Here is a 23914-nt window from a genome sequence, read left to right on the forward strand (position 1 = left end):
ACAAGAATACACATGCATAATTAGTGATCTACAATTTTACAATATATAAGCAGGAAGATTAATATATGACATTTTTGATTTAGGTAGTTTATTTGGGAAATATTCAGATGTTTCCACTTAGAAACTGCTTTGTACTTGAGGTGGAAAAAATGAAACTTTGATTTTGGGTTTTGCTGATTAGATAGGTTTGTTGTTACAGAAATGGTCAATATATATCACTATGTAAAAGCAAAAAATTGAGATTGTATATTATTACCTTTTTCTACTGTGCCCAAAGGAGTCAGAAATCAATTGCTTTTTTTCTTCTCTCCTTTACCCTACATTTTGTCCACTTCCGCTTTGCCTTCCTTATTTTCCAATTATTTTCATTTTTCTTTATATTACTGTATGTGATATTTTGATAAACTAATAAAAAAATATAACAAAAAATACTCTGTTTTATTAAAGGGAAATAAAAAAACTATTCCCTTTCATCAGACTTGGATTATAATCTGGTGCTTGCTCACAGACAACCTTCAATATAAACCACTAGCAAAAGCAGTGACTAACTGGTATAAGCACTTGATCCAGACTCTATAACCAAGCATAAGATACTGCCCTCTACTCTCCCAGTACTACTATGAATTTTATAATGTGATTCAGAAGATCAGTTTAGATATCTGGAAATCTTCCATATATGACAGTAAGATTGTTCAATATTTAACATAAGACAAAGGATACCATCTCTAGACCAGCGTTTCCCAACCTTAGGAACTTGAAGATGCTTGGACTTCAACTCCCAGAATTCCCCAGCCAGCTATGCTGGCTGGGGAATTCTGGGAGTTGAAGTCCACGCATCTTCAGGTTCCTAAGGTAGGGAAACACTGCTCTAGACCAGGGGTGTCAAACTCAATTTCATTGAGGGCCGCATCAGCATTGTAGTTGCCCTCAGGGGGCCGGGTGGGTATGGCCAGGGTGGGCGTGGCCTACTGGGTGGGCGTGGCTAGAGTGCATATGGCCTACTGGGTGGGCGTGGCCAGCCCTACATCGTTCGCATCAAGGGTGCCTATGGGGGCCTGGGCAGGAGTGGGACAGATCTGAGGGTCTCTGGCAGAAGGAGGGTCTCTGGGCCAGGGCCAAAGGCAGTGGGGGCCGTTCCCTCACTGTTTCCAGGATGGCTTCGCGGGCCACATAAAACCACTTCACGGGCCGCATCCGGCCCCCGGGCCTTCTGTTTGACATGTCTGCTCTAGACAATGCTTGAAACCCTCAGTCTGTAAATGCACAGTCTCCAAACATCTTTTTTTGTAGAATACAGAGCCCAGATTGGACTGGACCCCCTAAAATCCCACAAAGTATACCAAATCTTTATACAGATTTATTTTAGGAGCCAAGCAGAGTTGGCTTTGATTAGTATTTCTGTTTTCTAGTCTAGGAAGCTAAAAAAAGGCAGAAAAAATACAAAAGGCAAACCTCATTCATTACAGAAAATTGCCTGGATGCAATCACCAAGAATGGAGTTCATCTCCCTAACCCCTCACCCTGATCCCAAAATTATTCTTATACATAGATGTGGGATAATAATTATCACATTGCCTAGCCACCTATGGCCACTCAATATACATATATGAAGCCAGTGGTGGCATTCAAATATTTGAACAACCAGTTCTCTGTGTGAATGCTGCTTCCGGAAGTCTATTTTGGGCAACAAAAAAATAGCTACCGGTTCTGCAATTGGTGCAAACTGGCTGAATCCCACCACTGTATGAAGTGCACCCCAGGCCACAAAAAGATTGCCTGTTTTGTCAGCATTTTTTGGTGAAGCAGAATCAATGACTAAGCAGAAATTAATCTGATATCAGGAAGGGCATTATTAAGGAATCAGTTGAGGAACACTTCCTTTTCTATGCCAGGAGATACTGTGACCGACTTTAAAAGAGTCCATTCTTAGCCAAACCTCAAAAGAGAGAGTTGAGCAATAAGCCACCAAATTAACTGGAGAACATTACTTGTGATTCTGGCACCTTGAAAAGGGGATAAAGGTTTCTTACGACCCTTACCTACATTCATTATCTCACTACTCCCCAGCAAGTTTTTATTATCAGCTGCGTTCTTTTATAAATGGCCCTGTAAATAACACTTCCTGCATTTTTTAATCACTTCTTACTCAACCCACCTGCAGCTACATGCCCACATATTTCATGCCCAAGCTAACATTTCAGGCCAATAATATAAGGAATAAAATAATAAAATATAAAAAAGGGAACTGTGATCATAGAGCTTCAGAATGCAGTTGTCAAGACTAAAGCAGGGGCGGGTGGCCCTTCAGTTAGGCCCTGTGAAACAGCTGCTCCAACTGTTAATCCAGTACAAATGGAACTGGGGCCCTCCACTCCCACCTGCAGCTTCCCCCCCCCCATTATTACCTCAGCAACTGATTTATTGAGCCCAGAGGGGCGTGTTATGCTGAAGACACTGTATGAGGTGTCTGTGGCATTTGCCTGCAGACTGCTGCTATGGCCACTATACCTTAATTGGTGCTCTGAGGGCCTCTTTTATATAAGATCTCTTGGGTTATCTCAGGGAGCTGCCTTGCTTCCTTCTGCAGCAACTCTTTAAAAAGGCTACTGCCCTCTGCACATTTTTTCTTCTTCTTGCTTTACAGTTGGATTTTTCTTACCCTGAGTAATTTTATATAACTCAAGTGAGGTTTCCTAAATAGTATAGTGGAGGAATCACCAGGGGCTTCCAAAGAGTACCTAGGGTTAATACAAAAAATTGCCCTTAAAGAGCTATGAGTAGAATTGTAACTGACTTTCCCTACTATTTAGAAATAGTGTGCATTTTTTGAATATGCATTTCATTATATCCTAGCCATGTCCCAACCCTTATCCAATTATTTAAAGGAGTATCCTTTTGATATACTGTAGGCACTGATTTATTTCTAGCCTATCACAGCCTGTGCCCTTTGCCATAGGTGCAACATTTGTCACCTTATTTAAACAACAAACACATTTTTTAAAATAGTGCTAACACCTGGTTTGGCTTCTTTTATTATGTTGTCATTAGTATAAAAATCAAAACTTAAATGAATTCTTTTTTACAAGTACTGACCTTTATAATACTGATGTTTAAACATTTTGGTCAAGTTTATTACCTCTTACTGTAATTAAAACGAGAAAAGGCTTTTTTCACCTTTGTAAAGTGTGTTATAGATATATACAAGTATAATGCTTTAACACACTCATTTAACTGATGTTTAATTGTTTCTTTAATATTTAAAAAAATGTACCACAAAATTTAAGTACCACAAAAATTCCTGACCACCAAGATTAAAAAAGTGATGGTACCTACAAAGGGAAATATGCACAGAACAATGACAAATTTCTTTGTCTGACATTTAAAAAGCTTGTTTTTGGAGGCTATATTACTCTATCCTTTAAAAAGAAACCCTAGATGTTCCCACAGTAAAAACAAAACAAAAACACAAACAAAAGTGGCAAAAATATGCTGGAAAAACAAATAAAGATTTTCAATGCATAAAATTGTGCAATAATTTGTCAATGATTTCACAAGTTTTCATTTGGAAGCACTTAGTATCTGCCCTACGGGGGTTCAACTTTTTCAAGCTGTAGAATTTTTTTCAGGCTGTAGAACAGTTAAGGAAAAATTTCCTGGAACTAAAATTATTCCCCTGATCCAGAAGCAGAGTTTTAGCCAGAGAACACTGACTGCATTCAAATGAATGTCTCTCCCCCTCCCCTCGTAACTTCTCACGGAGCCCCACAAAGTTCTCCTGGGACTGGTACATTTGATGAGTTAATCAGTTCATGGGTGAATGGAGTATCAAGTGCACAGATCTCTCAGCTACTCTCCCCGTGACAGCATTTTGCAACTCAACTGCCTCTCCAAAGAGCAGCAACAGCACTAGTTTCTTGTTGTTTCAGGGATCTGTGTCGCCTTCGACTTTCCTATAGAATAAAATGGCAATCATCACTCCTGTTTAGCCTGGATCTTTTGTACATTAGTTTTCAGAGCCCACCACGGGGCCATGATGGAAATAGGCCTCTCTGTTTTAGCGTCAAGGTAGCAGCCTTTCTCTCCGGAAAACACGGTTCGGGGGCTGAGGTCGATTCAGTCACAATCTTAACTGTAGCTTGGGCATTCCCATCTCCGTCTTAAGCGACGATCTCGGACAATCGGCCAACTTGCAGAGACCGATTAGGTTTCAGGCCGGGTTCCAGGCAAACATAGCGGGAGAAGCTGTTTTCTCGTGTGAACACTGAAAGTTCCAAGTTTCGCTGCCTGCCCTTTGAGAAGAAAGAAAAGTCTGCCGTCCCAGACACGTGTTGATGGATTCACCCCACCCCACCCCTCTCCCGCTGATTACACGCCGCCGGCTCCACCGGTGGAGAAGCAAAAAAGGAAGGCAAAGACCCGGACTGGAATAGATCTTAGCTTTAAGATACCGCGGCCCCACTCAAAAAAAATATAAATAAATCTCGCCGAAGTGATTCCGGCTCGGGAACTTAGTCGATCGGTTGCCTCTTACCTGCTCAGCCCGGGCAAAGGGAGAAGCGCGGGGAATGACGGCTCCCTCCCTGGCAGGGAGTCCCCGGGGCGGCTTCCTTTCGCTTCTCCGGCTCCTCTTCCCAGCGGGGCCGCCGGGTGAAAAAGCTTTTAACTCTCGCCGTCGCAACTGCCGGCGGCGGAGACAGCAACGGAGGCGGAGGAGGAGGAGGAGACTCGCGCTCGGAGAGCGTAGATTATCTCTGATTGCTTGATCAATCCAGGATGACAGAGGTCAATCGAGAAGTCTCTGCGTAGCTCCCGAGGTGCCTTTTTGATCGAAGGCGAGAGAAGGGTTGACACTCTTTCCCGGAGGTCCCGTGATCAAGGAGCAAAGGTGCGCTTCCACACCTTGATTTGGTACATTTTGGAACGTGATGTATCAGGGATCGGCTCCTGCTGAGGCGATAAATGTAGTGGTGTTACCCGTTATTTTTCAGGCTCCAGGTGGGACTAAACGGATATGTTGGTTGTATTTTTCTTCTGAGCCTTCTGTCACTTTCGTTTATTTTTATTTTTTTTAAATTTTAATTCCATTTATATCCCGCCCTTCTCCGATGACTCAGGGCGGCTTACAAGCTTAGCAGTAGCCTTCATTCTATGTATATGCCTGCTTATTAGGGCTTTCACACCTCCCCCAAGCGGCATTATTACAAAGTCAGCTTAATTGCCCCCAACAATCTGGGTCCTCATTTTACCTACCTCGGAAGGATGGAAGGCTGAGTCAACCTTGAGCCTGCTGGGATGCGAACCTGCACTAATTGCAGGCAGCTGGTTTTACTTAAGGAGGCATTAGCTCACCGCTCCACCAAGGCAGGATGAACTATTGCTCTCGAGTCTAGTTTCTTCACCAATAAAAGTTAGGTAGAGAATGACTGGCTCAAAGTCATTTAGTTGACCAAGTGGCTGATGGGATTTTTAAACCCATGTCTTCCTAGATATAGTCCAGTACTATTACCCTGGATTTCCAAATCAGAAAATATAGAAGCTGTGCATATCAGGAATGAGTCATCTAGCATCTTTTTTTTTAAAAAATGGAAAGAGTTAGAACAGGTTGTGTATTCAACATATCTACCTGTGATTGAATTGATGCAGCCCAAGCATAGGTCTATTGTTTGTTGTAAAAACTGGGGGAAATCCATATTTTTGTTTTAATGTTTTTCAGAGTTGGCAACCTGCAGTCACCTATACTATTACTTTGTGGTAACCTTAAACCAGAGATTGATTAATTGGTTGGTGTGATTTTGATGCTGTCTGACTCCAAGTTGACTCTGGACTTTTAACTTCCCACTTCAAATGTTAAATGCAAGAACCAGCCAAAACAAGCCAAAAGCAACCCACTGTATTTGACACTTTATGTCAAATAAGGCCTTCTCGTTAATTAATTAATTCTTGTTTACTTGTTTAATTGTTTTTTTACAGTGCCTTCTAAAGATGGAGAACAGACCCCTGTATTTTATTGCTACAGCCCTCTTGATGTTGAGTTGATAGCTTGGGGATTAACTGATGCTTTGTGTGTTGCTCCCAAACTTCCAGTTTCACAATCTGGGTGAAATTCTTCATGTTTTATTATTGTAACTAAGAATTTGCTTGATGGGGAATGCATGGATTATTTTGCTGTGTGAACTCAAACTGGGAGGCCTGGGCCAGAAGTCTGACCAGCTTTCCAGCCCTGGTGCGTATGCAGAGGTACATATTGTATGAGGAGTGATCAGAGATGGCATCATAGCTTTCCCACACAATGTACCTGCAGATTACCCTGCAAGCAGAAACAGATTATTTCCAAATATGAACATCTGAAACATTTTCTAGAAACTGGAAGCAGAATATGCTCTAGAACAAGGGTGTCAAACTGGCGGCCTGCAGGCTGGATGTGTCACACGCAGGCCACGCCCTTCCCAACTCCGCAGAGGCAAAAAAACATCATGATACATCAGGAGTCTTCAAACTTGGCCCTTTGAGGACTCATGGACTTCAACTCCCAGAATTCCTCAGCCAGATAATCTGGCTGAGGAATTCTGGGAGTTGAAGTCCACGAGTCCTCAAAGGGCCAAGTTTGAAGACCCCTGTGATACGTCATGATACATCATGTGACATAATCAAGTTTGACATCTGTGTCTAGAAAAACTCAGCTTTAGCCTTAGACTTGTTTATCCTTCAGTAAGAAAATGCTTTTGTTGTCAATTTTATCAATCCAGAATTACTACCTCGTGTTTCTGACTGACAACATGGCATAATATTCCCCTTTAGCAGATCCTGAAAAGGTTTTATATTCACTCCTTGTTTAGCATCTTCCTTTGATTAGCAACCACTTGCAAATATGACAGTAATGGTGATTTTTAAAAAATCAATCAATGGACACATTTATGACCAAATTTCATGTGCTTGACAAGGCACACAGGAGTGAAAGTAATGTTGGCATAGCTACAAGAGAACTTCATCTGAATGAAATGGCAGTACGTACTGACCTTTGCAATATCTCTCTCTCTGTCACATGTTCACTTAGCAATCATTTTGCCTAACAGTTTGGTTGTTGGAATGGCATGCGGTCATTAAATGAGAAGTTGATGTAAAATGTAACCTTGTTTTAGCCACTGTGACAGTATAACAGTGCGTATGTGCAAAATACAGTTAACTAATTTGCAATAAGTATCACTGAATATTTAAAAATTAACCATCATAAAGTAGATAAATAACATCAACAACAAAGCAGTTTGGCAGGTAAGTGACAGGCAACACCTGCCACCTAGAATATATCAATTATTTGGCAGGGAAGTTAATCTCCTTGTAAAATTATCAAATATTAAATCTTGCTAAATACAAAATGAATATTCCTTGATAAATACTATTCAGTTTTTGAAGAATAAATGATATAAGTCCTTCCTTTCTAACACCTCTCTACAAGAGGGAGGGAAATTATACATTTGGCTTCCTTTGCTGCTCAATCATAAGGTTACCTGGCACAGGGTTAAGACTGGAAATTGGATTCTTACGGGTACACTTGGATGTCCTGAAGATTTATATCTTTCTTGAGGTCATGTGAGGTAAGAAGCAAGAAATCAGTTGGTCTGATAAGTGAGTTTACTCTAATTTCTGCAACATATACAGATATCTAATATCCCCCAAAACAAATTCTAGAAACTGGTTGCTATAGTGATCTTTTCAGCCTTGGTTTAATACTCTTTTCACCTCTAGCTAGCTTAAATAATTGTTAATTTATTCCACTGACTGATCAACCAGTGGATCATTTGGCTGGTGAGAAAAAAAGATAATACATGGCTTAGTGAGCGTCTATATATTGCTACTAAGGTCTACATGTACATGTGAATTATGGATTACCCATTGAACTGTAAATGATATTGACTTGTCTTTTTCCCCCTAAAAAAAATCTGTAAAAGTACAGATAGTCCTCGATTTACAACAGGTCAGTTAATGACCGTTCAAAGTTACAACGGCACTGAAAAAAATGACTTACAACCATTTTTCACACTTATAACATCCCCATGGTCATGTGATAAAAATCCAGATGCTTGGCAATTTATGACAGTTGCAGTGTCCCAGGGTCCTGTGATACCTTTTGTGACCTTCTGACAAGCAAAGTCAATGGGAAAGCCAGATTCACTTAACAGCCGGGTTACTAACTTAATAGCTGTAGTGATTTACTTAACAAATGGGGCAAAACTCACTTAACAAATGTCTCACTTAGCAATGGAAATTTTGGGCTCAGTTGTGGTCGTAAGTCAAGGACTACCTGTATTCTGTTCCCGAACTAAGGATATAGCCTAACCTTTTATTATTGGTCTTCAAGTACAAAGATTGGGAATTCATTCTTCAGCCAGCAATAATTATCTGAATGATCAAAGGTGAAAAAATCAGGTGTCACCCTTACACATGCATGCACTAACTGCACATATTTGGCAGCTAACACAGCTCCATGAATAAGGTAAAACTAGATCAGCAAACGCTGTTAGGCAACTTAGGGGAAAGGGTAGTGCTGAGGCAATAGTTGCCTGATGCTTAAATTAAATTCCTTCTCTCTCTCTCTCTCTCTCTTTCTCACGTTGCAATGCAACACAATCCATCGATTCTTCAATAAGGATATTGAATTAATTGAATTAATTGGCAGTATGCAATGAGCAGCCTTACTTGCATAGGTTCTGCCTTTAATCAGATTGGTGTCTGTATATCTCCTTCTAAGACTAGAAAACACAAACCCTGTGTTAGAGCAGGGCCTAATGAAAAAACATCTTTATAATTTTTGTTATTAAATACCATTTAAGCAGCTTGGAGGTCTGACATTTTTCCCTCCTCAGATATGACCAGATGAAAAATCTCTTTGTTTTTCATGTGGACCAAAAGCGCTCTCCAAAGCATCTGGCATATAAATCTCATGAAAAAAAAGGTATGCATTCACCATGATGGAAAGGGTCAGAAGCTCAGAGTTAAACAGAGGAGGTTATGACAGGATTACTTTTAGCCAATATCTTTTATAAGGAAACTCTTGGAAGAAGGGGTATACTGGTGGGCTTTTAATTTATTTTCACTCCCAGATGGTGATGAATGATTTGGATTCCATGTTTGAAAACAACTTCCTAAAGGTTTGTGTTGCTCCTTTTTTTAAAAGTGTGCCATTGTACAGTAGAACTAAGGAATATCACTGCATATAGCAGATCTGTTCTGTGATGGCTAATTTATTTTATTTCTCTCCAACCCCTTAATCAATTGTACTTATTATAAACAATTCCTAATAAACAGTGCATATCAGAAAACCATTCCAGTTTTCTGATGGCAGATACCAATACAGTAAACAGGGAGGATCAAATTTGGGATCTGATATTCCTCCCCTTTTTTGTTTTCGTAGATTCTGTGCCATCTTTTGTTGTTGTTAGCTGCGAAGTCATGTCCGACCCATCACGACCCCATGGACAACATTCCTCCAGGCCTTCCTGTCTTCTACCATCTTCTGGAGTCCATTTAAGCTCACGCCTACTGCTTCAGTGACTCCATCCAGCCACCTCATTCTCTGTCGTCCCCTTCTTCTATTGCCCTCGATCTTTCCCAGCATTAGGCTCTTCTCCAGTGAGTCCTTCCTTCTCATTAGGTGGCCAAAGTATTTGAGTTTCAACTTCAGGATCTGGCCTTGTAAAGAGTAGTCAGGGTTGATCTCCTCTAGGAGTGACCGATTTGATCACCCTGCAGTCCAAGGGACTCATAGGAGTCTTCTCCAGCACCATAGTTCAAAGGCCTCAATTCTTTGGCACTCAGCCTTTCTTATGGTCCAACTTTCACAGCCATACGTTGCAACTGGGAAGACCGTAGCCTTGACTATACACACTTTTGTTGGCAGGGTGATGTCTCTGCTTTTTAGTATGCTGTCTAGATTTGCCATGGCTTTCCTCCCCAGGAGTAAGCGTCTTTTAATTTCTTGGCTGCAGTCCCCATCTGCAGTGATCTTGGAGCCCAGGAAAACTAAATCTGTCACTGCCTCCATTTCTTCTCCATCTATTTGCCAGGATTTGAGAGGGCCGGATGCCACGATCTTGGTTTTCTTAATGTTAAATTTCAACCCAACTTTTGCATCCTCCTTCTTCACCCACAACAAAAGGCTCTTTAGTTCCTCTTCATTTTCTGCCATTAGAGTGGCATCATCTGCATATTTTAGGTTGTTGATATTTCTCCCGGCAATCTTAATTCCAATTTTTGATTCATCTAGCCCTGCCTTTCTCATGATGTGCTCTGCATATAAGTTAAATAGGCAGGGCAACAGTATACAGCCTTGCCGGACTCCTTTCCCAATTTTGAACCAATCAGTGGTTCCGTGTCCAGTTCTCACTGTTGCTTCTTGACCTGCATATAGTTTTCTCAAGAGACAAATGAGATGGTCTGATACTCCCATCTCTTTAAGAACTTGCCACAGTTTGTTGTGATCCACACAATCAAATGCTTTAGCATAGTCAATGAAGCAGAAGTAGATGTTTTTCTGGAACTCCCTAGCTTTCTCCATGATCCAGAGTATGTTGGCAATTTGATCTCTAGTTCCTCTGCCTCTTCTGGTAGTTCTCAATCCACATACTGCTGGAGTCTAGCTTGTAGGATTTTAAGCATAACTTTACTAGCATGTGAAATGAGTGCAATGGTGCGATAGTTTGAACATTCTTTGGCACTGCCTTTCTTTGGAATTGGAATGTAAACTGATCTTTTCCAATCCTGTGGCCACTGTTGAGTTTTCCAAATTTGCTGGCAAATTGAGTGTAGCACATTTACTGCATCATCTTTTAAGATTTTGAATAGCTCAGCTGGAATACTGTCACCTCCACTAGCTTTGTTGTTGCTCAGCTTTCCTAAGGCCCACTTCACTTCACATTCTAGGATATGTGGCTCGAGGTCAGTGACCACCTCATCATGGTTATCAGGGACATTAAGCTCGTTCTTGTATAGTTCTTTCTTCTGTGTAATTTTGCCACCTCTTCTTAATCTCTTCTGCTTCTGTTAGGTCCCTGCCATTTTGGTCCTTTATCATGCCCATTTTTGCATGAAACCTTCCCTTCATCTCTCCAATTTTCTTGAAGAGATCTCTGGTCCTCCGTATTCTATTGTTTTCTTCTATTTCTTTGCACTGTTCATATAAGAAAGCATTCTTATCTCTTCTAGATATTCTCTGGAATTCTGCATTCAATTGGGCGTATCTTTCTTTTTCTCCCTTGCCTTTTGCTTTCCTCCTTTCCTCAGCTGTTTGCAAAGCTTCCTCAGACAGCCATTTTGCTTTCTTGCATTTCTTTCTTTGTGATGGTTTTAGTTGCTGCTTCTTGTACAATGTTGTTAACCTCCGTCCATAGTTCTTCAGGCACTCTGTCTATCAGATATAATTCCTTAAATCTATTTGTCACCTCTACTGTATATTCATCAGGGATATGATTTAGTTCAGGGGTGTCAAACTCAATTTCATTGAGGGCCGCATCAGCATTGCGGTTGCCCTTAGGGGGCCAGGTGGGTATGTCCTGGGTGGGCGTGGCCTACTGGGTGGGCGTGGCTAGAGTGCGTATGGCCTACTGGGTGGGCATGGCCAGCTCTACATCGTTCGCATCAAGGGTGCCTATGGGGGCCTGGGCAGGAGTGGGACAGATCTGAGGGTCTCTGGCAGGAGGAGGGTCTCTGGGCCAGGGCAGTGGGGGCCGTTCCCTCACTGTTTCCAGGATGGCTTCGTGGGCCACATGAAACCACTTCGCGGGCCGGATCCGGCCCCCGGGCCTTGTGTTTGACATGTCTGATTTAGTTCATACCTCAGTGGCCAAGTGCTTTTCCCTACTTTCTTCAGTTTAAGCCTAAATTTTCCAACGAGAAACTCATGGTCTGAGCCACAGTCAGCTCCTGGTCTTGTTGGTCTGCAGCCAAAGATGGTCTTCTCCATCTTTGGCTGCAGAGCACATAGTCAATCTGATTTCTGTGTTGACCGTCTGGTGATGTCCATGTGTAGAGCCGTCTCTTGGGTTGTTGGAAAAGAGTGTTTGCTATGACCATCGTATTCTCTTGACAATATTCTATCAGCCTGTGCCCTGCTTCATTTTGTACTCCAAGGCCAAACTTGCCTGTTATTCTGGTTATCTTTTGGCTTCCTACTTTAGCATTCCAATCCCCCATTATTAAGAGCCTTGGTGGAACAGTGGGCTAATGCCTCCTTAAGTAACACCAGCTGCCTGCAATTAGTGCAGGTTCGCATCCCACCAGGCTCAAGGTTGACTCAGCCTTCCATCCTTCCGAGGTAGGTAAAATGAGGACCCAAATTGTTGGGGGCAATTAAGCTGACTTTGTAATAATGCTGCTTGGGGTGTGCGTGAAAGCCCTAATAAGTAGGCATATACATAGAATGAAGGCTACTGCTAAGCTTGTAAGCCACCCTGAGTCTTCGGAGAAGGGCGGGATATAAATGGAATTAAAAATAAAATAAATAAATAAATAAATCATTTTTGGTGTTAGTTCTGTAAGGAGCTATAGGGCTTCATGGAACCAGTCAATTTTATCCTCTTCAGCACCAGTGGTTGGTGCATAGACTTGGACTATTGTGATATTGAATGGTTTGCCTTGGATTCGAACTGAGATCATTCTGTCATTTTGGGGATTGTATCCCAGTATTGCTTTTCCTTTTCTTTTATTGACTATGAAGGCTACTCCATTTCTTCTGAGGAATTCTTGCCCGCAGTAGTATGCCTGATGGTCATCTGAATTAAATTCACTCATTCCTGTCCATTTTAGTTCGCTGATTCCTAAGATGTCAATGTTCAGTCTTGCCGTCTCTTGTTTGACCACGTCCAGCTTGCCTTGATTCGTGGATCTTAGATTCCAGGTTCCTATGGAGAAAAAATCTTTACAGCATCAGACTTTCCTTTCACCACCAGATAGGTGTCCTTTCGGCTTTGGCCAAGTCGCTTCATTCTTTCTGGTGCTACTAGTGCTAGCCCTCTGCTCTTCTCCAGTAGCATATTGGACGCCTTCCGACCTGAGGGGCTCACCTTCCAGCGTCATATCTTTTTGCCTTTTGGTACTGTCCATGGGGTTTTCATGGCAAAGATACTGGAGTGGGTTGCCATTTCCTTCTCCAGTGGATCACATTTTGCCAGAACACTGCTATGACCTGTCCATCTTGGGTGGCCTTGAATTACGCAAGCCCCTTTGCCACGACAAGGCAGTAATCCATGAAGGGTCTGTGTCATCTTAGTGACCACTTAGATACCGGTAGATCTACCCGATTCTGTAATAGCTTTGTTGCCTATGCCATCTTTCTGGTAAACTCACAAGATTTGTTTTTCTCGCCATGCACATGTAATACATAATCTGAACTAGGCTGTTGTTTCTCTATGTCATATAATATACGTGGGTATATGCATAATTATGTATGTATTTATTTTTGTCATATTTATGTAGTGGATAGCGGAGGTGGTGACCCTTTGAGAGCTGTATGCAATGAAATTTCATTTTAATGTATGCCAATTAGTGTACATTCAAAGTGACAATAAAGTTATTCTATTCTATTCTATTCTATTCTATTCTATTCTATTCTATTCTATTCTATTCTATTCTATTCTATTCTATTCTATTCTATTCTATTCTACAGGTCCTTTTTCATTCAGAGAACATTTTTAAAAAGGCTGGTTTTGCTTTCCCGGGCAATGAGTTCTCAGATTGTTTATGATTTTTTCCCCTATTTGTAGCCAAGAACAGTAATTAGATATGCAACTGATAATGCCCCTGGGTGCATCTGGACTAAATTAACTAAAAATCCTGCATCTCAGTTGCCTTTTCAGCGGTCAAGAATGTATCCAGCTCTCAGGCCATTTCCTAATTGGCTGCTCTGTCCCTTAATCTCATCTAAGGGAAGTCTCTACAGAGCAATAGGATTCAGAAGTACAGGTAGTCCTTGGGTTATGACCATTCACTCAGCAGCCCTGTTCAAAATTACAGCGGCACTGAATGAGGAGGACTTATGATGGACCCTCAGTGTTCCTGCCATTGCGACATCCCCACAGCGATTTCCAACATTCCCCACTAGCTTCCCAGAAGCAAAGTCAACAGGGAAGCTGGCAGAAAGTTGGAAGTTGTATTCATGTGAGGTCCTCACTTAATGACCTGCACAGTCCTGGTTTAATGACAACAATAGGGACTGCTGGAATTGCCACTGTTAAAGCATGCATCATATGTCATGGTTTATGACCACGTCACTTTGTAACAAAGTTCAAGGCCCCATTTTGTCATATTTGTTGTAACTTGAGGACTGCATGTGGTTTGCTAGGGATTAGACATAGCAATATTGTAATCACATCAGTCACACAAAAGGAGTAAGTCTACACTGATTCATGTGAAATGAAATAGGATTTTTAACTCCTGTAAATGATATAGAAGGGAGTCAGTATGGTGTAGTTGTTATGGTGCCAGATAGAAACTGGGAAAGTGTGAGTTTTTGTCCCATCAGGCACAAAAACAGCTTGGTGATCTTGAGCTAGTCACTTAGCCCTAGGAAGGAAGCAGCATCAAACCACTTCTAAAAAAACCTTGCAGGGACATGTCCAGACATGTCATCACTGGACATGCCAGGAGTCATCACTGATTCAAAGGGACAAAAGAAAATAAAGATATTCAATTACTTACAGTTGCATTCCTCCCCATAATAAAATAATATCTGTGACCAATTCATAACGTTAGCATTTTAATTCATCTAGGTCAGGCAAACTTCGAGAAAAAAATTTGTGGTTTGGGCATTCATATCTAAAACAAAGGCTCCTTTTTTATTCAGGACTAAGCACTTAATTCACACACGACACGTCACAATGTGGCTTGCGTTTTTGCCATTGTGTGAAGTGTAGGCCATGGAGACCATAAACATCGTAAAGTCTTTAAAAAAGTGTTTGGTGTGTCTTAAGATGGGTTTCACCAAATATGCTACAGGATCAAAACCAAGCCATATGTATCAGTATTACAGGTAGCCCTTGCCTTATGACAGCAATTGGGATGGGATTGCTGTTGCTAAGTGATAGCCATACTGTATAAAGCATGATGTCATCAGTTAGCAATCCCAGGCAGACCGGTAGCCATGGTAATCCCAAGATGGGCGGATCTTTAAGCAGGAAGAGGGCTGGAGGCATGTGGGGGTGTTGCGGAGGAGAGGGAAGGAGGCCACAGAAGAGCCAATGCAGGCTCCACACAATTTGCAGGAGGCTGGGGGAAAGAGTCTGGAAGCACTGGCACAGGCCACATGCAAGTTAGAGAGTTGGTACTGCATGAGGGAGTTTCTGTGCAGTTACCAGGGTTGTCAACCAAGACCAATTATGGACAGTCATTGCCAGCAGAGAATCTTTAACAATCACAGTGTCTTAAAATTTAACTTGAAATAACCCATCAAGAGGTTCTAATGACTGTAAAGTTCATCCAGTTACTCAGGGAAGCGTATTAATTACATAACCAAGGGAAGGATTCCGTCTCTACAAACAGTATATAACTGACTGTTGTTCTGGTAAGGGTTTTCAGACTAGCCATTCGCTTTTAGGAGTCTGGTTGCCCACAAGCCTGGGGAAGCGTACAAAATCTAAGACTAGTTGGATTAAGACTAGTTGGATTAAGACTAGTTGGATTAAGACTAGTTGGATTAAGACTAGTTGGATTAAGACTAGTTGGATTAAGACTAGTTGGACAAAGAATAGGGAAACCTGAATTCTAGTCTTACTTTGGGTACAAAGGTCAGCTGAATGACCTTGGCCACAAGTAGTTCTCAGTTTATGACCATTTAATAATGGTTCAAAGTTATGTCGGCCTCAGAAAAAATGACATATGACCCATCCTTGAAGTTACAACCGTCACACCACCTCTGTGAACACATGATTGCAAGTTAGATGTTTGACAACTGGCTCATATTTACAAAGGTTGCAGGTCTTGTGGGACACAAGATCATGATTTGTGATCTTCTCAGTTGGCTTCCAAGAAACAAATCAATTGAGGGAGCTGGATTTGTATAACAACCACATGATTCACTTAATGACCAGGTGATTCACTTAATTACCATGGTAATTTGCTTAACAACTGTGGTAAAAATGATGGTAAAAATCAGGCCCAGTCATGTAATGGCTTGTTTAATGGTTGCTTCTCCTAGTGACTGACATTCCAGTCCCAATTTTCATAAATTGAGGCCTACCTATAGTCATTCTCTCCCAACACTAGGAAAAAAGCAATGGTAGGCTACTTCCAAAAATGCTACTTAGAAAACTCTCTGGATTTGTTCATATAGTCATCTGGAATCAGGTCTTAACTTGAAGATGAAAGGAAAGGAAAAGAACTAAGATTTTGCATGTTCTGTGTAGCTAATCCAATGTTTGTGCTGGAAGCCAGCCTGTATAAACTAGTCAGATTAAAGTAATTTGGAATTGGAAAAATAATGATAGGGCTAATAAATCTGGAAAAAAAATGTAGCTGACCAGAAAAGATTTAGTCTTCCATCTAATGGTTATCAGTATTTTTGCAACACAGGTATGGCATAATATTTATAAATGTTAATACAGGGCCTGAGAAAGGCCATCTGTGTTTGGATCTCCCCATTTGCAGTCAAAGGCTCCTCTGCCCTAAGATAAGGCGATCCAATCCATTCTATAGATTTGAGGGATACTTTCCAGGGATGTAACTATAACTAGTTTAATTTCTTCATTCTTGAGATGGAACAGAAGAGCATCAGAAAAGAATTCTCAACACCTGCCCAGCCATTCCCAGAATGTTCTAGGGAAGAACACCTAAAAAAGGAATCTTGCTGCAGCACTAGTGAGATAAAAGTTAATTTTATCAGCAACTGTAAAAGCTCTCTTGGCTTTTAAGATGGGATTTCCCCTCCCTCCTCTTTATGGCTTCTATTCAGGGTGTTGTTTCAAAGTAATAGAAGTCCCGCTGCTTACCATGGCAGCTGGATACAGTGGTTCAGTGAATGTGGTTAAGAAACGGTAAATGAGGTTTATAGAACTGGTGATGCCGTAGAAGGTCAAGGAGCCTGCAGCATAGTCCAGGAGAACGCCAATGGTCTTGTAGTAGTCACCATGCAGCACAGTCTGCATATTGTTATGCCAGACAGAGAAATTCACGGAGTCCCACTCCAAGCACCATGAATAATTATTCCTGCCAATCAGATACAACATGCACGATTTTTCAGTCCTATGCCGGTAGTTGTAGGCAACGCCCAGGCATAGCCAGCCATTTGAAATCTCAGCCTCCCAATAATGGCAGCCCTCACAGAGGCTGCGGGTACCAAGCAGCTGGGGCCAGTGGTTAAATCCAGGGGTGGGTTTTGAATAAGTGTCCAACAAAATCCCCATGTTCAGCACAGAGTGAGTCTCTTTAAATAGGAAGAGCTCTTCGTTGGCAGTGGTGGCATCAAAATTCAGGATACAATAGTCTGTTTCATGGAAAGGAAAAAAAAAGATTACATTTTGTCAGTCTACTCTAGGTCAATCCACAAGAAGGATGAGAATGCCAGGAAAATTTGAATAGACTAGGAGGTAAGGTTAGTTTTATTCTGACACAGAGAACCTCCATTTCTTCTTGAATATTACCCTTAGATATTGATGAATCTGGGAAATAAGACATAGTCTTCAGTCAATAATGTATTCCCTATTTTTGCCAGTTGTGAGCAGCCAGTGCAATGCAGCAGCTAGAATGCTACACAGAGAAAAAAAATCAAGGATCAATCCCTTACTTGACCAGGGCCTCACTGAGAAATGAAAACTGGAACTTGCTCTGAGCAGAAGGGCAAGAATAATAATTATGATCAGCCTAAATCAAACCACTGGAGGATGACAGACTCTTCATTGAAAGTCATGGATTGTTATCTAGCATATTAGTCCAGTGCTTTTTGGTAGGTAGATATTTTTCATCTTCCCAGTCTAGACTGACAGAGTTCCTGGCCAAAGTCACACAGACAGTTTTTGTGCCGAAGCAAGGATTAGAACAAAGATCTCCAAAATGGTCAATATTAACCCCTAAGAGTCATTGGCATTATGAAAGGTTATTTTATTATGTTATTTGTATTATTTATAGTACTATTAGTTAATGTAGCATTATCCGCACATATTAAAATATGTGGGTTGATGAACAATCAGACATTTCATGAAGGGGTCAATGAGCTGAAAGGTTTGGGAATTCCTGAAGTAGAACCACTTTTCCTGTCACTAGTCCAGCACCTTAACCCCTACAGAATACTGGCTAGGGAAGTAGATAGGGAGTGTTAGAAATAAATATTTTTTTTAAAAAAAATTAGATCCTGGTGGGGTTTGTGTGTCATGCTAAGCGATCATGCAGTTAAATGTAATTTGTGATGCCAGCCATTGTGGTTGTTAAATGAAAACTATATATTAATGACTCATTCAGGGAGTCACGTTTAGGAAATTTAGACTGAATATTACCCATCATGATTATTTCCAAAGGGCAGTTAGAGATCAATATGCACAAATCCTCTAGGGCAGGGCTTTTCAACCAGTGGTATGGGTACCACCTGTGGTACATTGGAACCTGGCAGGTGGTATGCAACCATCCTAGAAAAGTGGTAGCGGAGGAGGGGAATGAGCTGAACCGGTAGTAACGCCACACAAACCTGAGAGAGAGATGGCTGGAGCTGCAGGGCTGTCAGGGCTCAGTGGAAGTGCCAGGATCAGCGCCAGGCTCCAGCTGGAGCTCGGCGCTGATCCTGGCGCTTCTGAGCCCAGAAGAAGCGCCGATCAGCTGGAATGTTGCAGCATCTCCAGGGTCTTGTGATTTACATTCAGATGCTTGGCGACTGATTCATATTTATGATGGTCACAGTGTCCCAGGGTCATGTGAAGTGACCAAAACCTGCTGCAACCACCCAACAGACAGGGGTAATAAAAACCAAACACCCCCCCACCCCACCCCCACTGCTAATCCTCAACAGAAATTCTCACAATGAAAACCTCAGACAGGAGGAAGAGTACCGCCAGGTGGGCAGGCAGGTGTCTTGCTTGGTTGTGGCTTGGGGGGCACTTTTTTCAGTGCCATTGTAACTTCGAACAGTCACTAAGCGGACTGTTGTAAGTCGAGGACTACCTGTACTTCATCAGTTTTTTCCTTTTTTTTAGTCATTTAAGTTTTCGACACCTTGCTAGGCAACTGGTGGTACTTGGATGTTGCCATATCCTAAAAGTGGTACATTGGGTGAAAAGATTGAAAAGCCCTGCTCTAGGGCTTGTGAAGGACCAATGTATGTAAGGGGATGAGAAAATGCATTCTGACATGCCATTTATGTCCTGCTTCCTTCAATTCCTTGGTTAGCCATTTGTTTACTTTGCTTGAATGCAGATAAGATGCGTAGAAGTGAGAAGTGCAAACCTGTGAAAATAATAGTGGGCTTGCTTTGCCCACAACTATAACCAAACTTTTAAGATCTGTGTAAGCTCACACAAAACAGAATATAAATGGTTAAAAAAACTAAAACAAAGAAGCTAAAACTAAGCTCAATATAAATAGAAGCAAAATGTCCAAAATGTTCTACAGTATTGCAGTACAAATACAATTATGCTTACTAAGTCTCAATTTTTACGCAAGTTAAACTGTGACCATACAGAATTATATTGTCCAGCCTTTCCTGATAAAAGTCCAGTTCAAAGGCGTAGAGTTCAGGAAGTACAAAGGTATTAAATAGGTTTTTATGCCACTTCCTAAGCACAGCAGTCACCTCAAAGCAATTTACAAAAACAAAGTATATTAAAGTTCAGTGATACAACATAATAAACTAAATAACCTTTAAAAGTTGGCAGGAGGGAAAGGGAAAATAAAATAAAATTTCAGTGGACAGTGTGGCTCTCGGTGTCCTCGTGTAGGTTAGGAAGTCTGTGAACTGATTCATAGGGCACCAAGATGAGAAAGGATTCCCTTCGCATTGGAAACTCTTACACATTTCAGTAGAGCTTCTGAGAAGACACTGAGTTTTGAGAAATTGTCCTACCAATTGGAGGAAGGAAAAGATAAGGGAGAGAGCACCAGATGCCCTACTTAAGGACATGGCTTCTCCTGGAAGTTCATTGTCCAGGACTACAGAAAAACAGTCTCTTTTAACAGTCAATAAATCAAAGGTGACTTTCACTCCAAGTAAACGCAGGCAGCTTAAACCAAGTTTAAGCAAGCTGTCCATAAAAATATTTTGGACTGCAACAGACTTGGTGTGCCATACACAAACAACAAAAAAATTGTTGCTGAGAAAAATAGCAAGCACATCAGGTGATTCGGAAGACTACGGTAGCAACTTAAGCAGGAGAAGGAAGCCAGAGAACCAAAAACCAATATTATATTTGACTTTGTCTCCTTGCCAGTATTTGAAAATACAGGAGAGAGAGAGAGATGGAGGACTTCTGAAAAAAAAAGTCTTTTCTCTATTCTGTTTTGTAACCAACGTAGTTCTACTCCCAACATAGAAACCTACCTTGTTGTCCTTGAGAACTATTATTGTTATTATACTTTCATCTATCTATCTATCTATCTATCTATCTATCTATCTATCTATCTATCTATCTATCTATCTATCATCTATCTATCATCTATCTCTATCTATCCATCCATCCATCCATCTATCTATCTATCTATCTATCTATCTATCTATCTATCTATCTATCTATCTATCTATCTATCTATCTCTAGCTAGTGAAGGCTGCAGCAGGACTATAGGTTCAGAAGAAGCCTATGTAGATGTACAGTACATGCAGATGGGCAGATTTTATGTACAGATATCCTCGACTTACAACCACAACTGAGCCCAAAATTTCTGTTGCTAAGTGAGATACTTGTTAAGTAAGTTTTGCCCCATTTTATGACCTTTCTTGCCACATTAGTTAAGTGAGTCACTACAGTTGTCAGGTTAGTTAACACAGTTGTAAAGTGATTCTGGCTTCTCCGTTGACTTTGCTTCTCAGAAGGTCAGAAAAGGTGATCACAGGATCCTGGGGCATGGCAACTGTCATAAATATGAGTCAATTTCCAAGCATCTGAACTTTGATCATGTGACCATGGGGATGCTGCAATGGTTGTAAAGTGTGAAAAATGGTTATAGGTCACTTTGTTCAGCGCCATTGTAACTTTGAATGGTCACTGAATGAATGGTTGTAAGTTAAGGACTACCTGTAATGTGTGATTTGGAGTCTGGTGACCTTAGGTTACACCTAGATCCAGCTGGAAATCAAGTGCAGTTCAAGGTGGAAAAAACAGATCAAAAAGTCCAGCCTTTGTCCCTCCCCTACTCTATGGTTTATTCTGAACTATCACATACATTATGAGGAACTGCTGTAATACGTAGTTGCACATCACTTGGCAACTAATATATTATTAGATTTCCTTTTGGCCAACATGAGATACATAATGTTTCCTGTTCTTAAATTCTCCACAACAACTCTGTGAGCTGGGTTGGAGTGAGAGAGAGTAACTGGCCTAAAGTCCCCAGACAGCTTTCCCGCCTAAGAGAGAACTTGAATTCATATTGTCCTGATCTGCATGCCCAGCTCACCATACCAAACTGGTGATTTATTGTCTGCATTATCTTCCCTCAAATACTTTACATCCTAAATGCTGATCTTTGAAAATAGGAACAAAATGAAAATAGCTGATTATTGCAATGAAATCCCTATCCTGTTAAAGGGCTAAAGAACTACCCAAAGCGATAGCTCTGTCATCAGAATAATGCTAGCTAGCCACAAGTCTTCATTTACTCATTATAATTTGTCCACTATTGTTTTTCTGTTCCTTCAGAATTCACAAAGGTTGAGTAAATTTTATGGTTCTGTTTCTCAAAATTCCTGGCTTGAGAGGATTTGTTGTTGTTGTTGTTAGCTGCGAAGTCATGTCCGACCCATCGCGACCCCATGGACAACGTTCCTTCAGGCCTTCCTGTCCTCTACCATCTTCTGGAGTCCATTTAGGCTCACGCCTACTGCTTCAGTGACTCCATCCAGCCACCTCATTCTCTCTCGTCCCCTTCTTCTCTTGCCCTCAACCTTTCCCAGCATTAGGCTCTTCTCCAGTGAGTCCTTCTTTCTCATTAGGTGGCCAAAGTATTTTGAGTTTCAACTTCAGGATCTGGCCTTCTAAAGAGCAGTCAGGGTTGATCTCCTCTAGGACTGACCGGTTTGATTGCCTTGCAGTCCAAGGGACTCGCAGGAGTCTTCTCCAGCACCATAGTTCAAAGGCTTCAATTCTTTGGCGCTCAGCCTTTCTTATGGTCCAACTTTCACAGCCATACATTGCAACTGGGAAGACCATAGCCTTGACTATACGCACTTTTGTTGGCAGGGTGATGTCTCTGCTTTTTAGTGTGCTGTCTAGATTTGTCATGGCTTTCCTCTCCAGGAGCAAGCGTCTTTTAATTTCTTGGCTACAGTCCCCATCTGCAGTGATCTTGGAGCCCAGGAAAATAAAATCTGTCACTACCTCCATTTCTTCTCCATCTATTTGCCAGTCATTGAGAGGGCCGGATGCCATGATCTTGGTTTTCTTAATATTTATTTTAATCCCATTTAGTTTCAACTTGAGAGGATTATTAGAATGTTAATTTAAACTTTGGCATATAATTAGAGTACAAACTTGTCAGAAGTGAAATATCTTCAAGAAAAATCAAGAAAGTCCAGTTGCTTTTTTAAAAGCACCTTTGGGACATTAGTCAGGCTGAGGTTTCCTTCCTTTGCCTTAGAAGCGGTACAAATCAGAACAGGTTTCACTAAGCATGAGCATGTTTCCTAACAATAAACATTAATTTTCTGGTATGATTAAACTAGGGCTGACAGATTTTCCCTCACATTCCATGTTCTTTACCTTTTGCACCCTGAAATTAGATTCTGTGAAAGAACACATTCTTTACCCTCCCAGAAGATTCCTTCAATCCAAAATTCAGAAGTCTGGTAGCATCTTTTCAGACAAACAAATATTATTAAAAGGCATAAAATAGCTTACAAAAGCTTACATTTTTTTAAAACAAAATTAGTAAGTCTGAATTTTGGTTACCATAGACTAACATGGCTTCCCTTGTACAATGTTCATCTGCCTTAAGCGTTCTGCTCATCTGAAGAGATACTATTGTAAGAAGGTTACTTGCCAAGATCTGACAGTCAACAGCATTCAAGAGGGCAATATCGGGGAAACAACTAAAAGCACCTACACCAGACATGTCAAACTCAAGGCCCGGGGGCCAGATCCGGCCAGCGAAGTGGTTTCATGTGGCCCGCGAAGCCATCCTGGAACAGTGAGGGAACGGTCCCCACTGCCTTGGCCCTGTCCCAGAGACCCTCCTCCTGCCAGAGACCCTCAGATCTGTCCCACTCCTGCCCAGGCCCCCATAGGCACCCTTGATGCGAACGATGTGGAGCTGGCCACGCCCACCCAGTAGGCCATACGCACTTTAGCCATGCCCACCCAGTAGGCCACGCCCACCCAGGCCACACCCACCCGGCCCCCTGAGGGCAACCGCAATGCTGATGCGGCCCTCAATGAAATTGAGTTTGACACCCCTGACCTACACTTTAGAAGAGTCTTCCGATCTGTGGGTGTGGGTAGCAGTTCATATGGCACCATTGTGATTCCTGAAAGAGTAAAGATATTTATTTATTTAGTACTTGTTTTTAAAATGTATTCATTTATTTATTCAATGTATGTATCGACAATGGATCCATGATTCAGGGTGGTATATACAACTAAAAGCAACAAATAACAAACAACAGGGCATAACATAGTATAAAACATAGTGAGCCACAGTCAATTCAGACAACTGAAACCATTGAGAGTATCTCATAAAGCCAGGTTTTCAGAGCCTTTCAGAAAGAAGATAGGCGTGGGGCCATCTGAATTTCAGAAA

General features: G+C 41.5%; 2 protein-coding genes across 6 annotated transcripts in view; both read right to left on the reverse strand.

Moving 5' to 3' along the window:
• SLC16A5 (solute carrier family 16 member 5) overlaps positions 1-5041 on the reverse strand; it is a 29606-nt gene extending 24565 nt beyond the window's left edge. The window contains exons 1-2 of one of the 2 annotated variants that reach the window (XM_083352385.1): positions 4532-5041; positions 257-405 (exon numbers count right to left, since the gene is read on the reverse strand). The gene's annotated coding sequence lies outside the window, so the exon portion shown is untranslated. The remainder of the gene's footprint in view (positions 1-256; positions 406-4531) is intronic. The other variant, XM_083352386.1, reaches the window with a different exon arrangement.
• A 2482-nt stretch (positions 5042-7523) lies between these two features.
• Positions 7524-23914, reverse strand: part of LOC310634220 (E3 ubiquitin/ISG15 ligase TRIM25-like) — a 29122-nt gene continuing 12731 nt past the window's right edge. For 2 of the 4 annotated variants that reach the window (XM_083352378.1, XM_083352380.1), the window contains 2 exons: positions 23580-23642; positions 15716-17467 (listed from right to left, as the gene is read on the reverse strand). In XM_083352378.1, the coding sequence (XP_083208504.1) occupies positions 16929-17467; positions 23580-23642 (602 nt within the window). In that variant the 3' untranslated portion in view covers positions 15716-16928. Of the gene's footprint in view, positions 7577-8694; positions 8748-15715; positions 17468-23579; positions 23643-23914 lie in introns of those variants that run through there. The other 2 variants (XM_083352379.1, XM_083352381.1) reach the window with 2 other exon arrangements.

This window comes from Vipera ursinii (assembly GCF_947247035.1).
Source record: "Vipera ursinii genome assembly, chromosome: 2".
NCBI lineage: Eukaryota > Metazoa > Chordata > Lepidosauria > Squamata > Viperidae > Vipera > Vipera ursinii.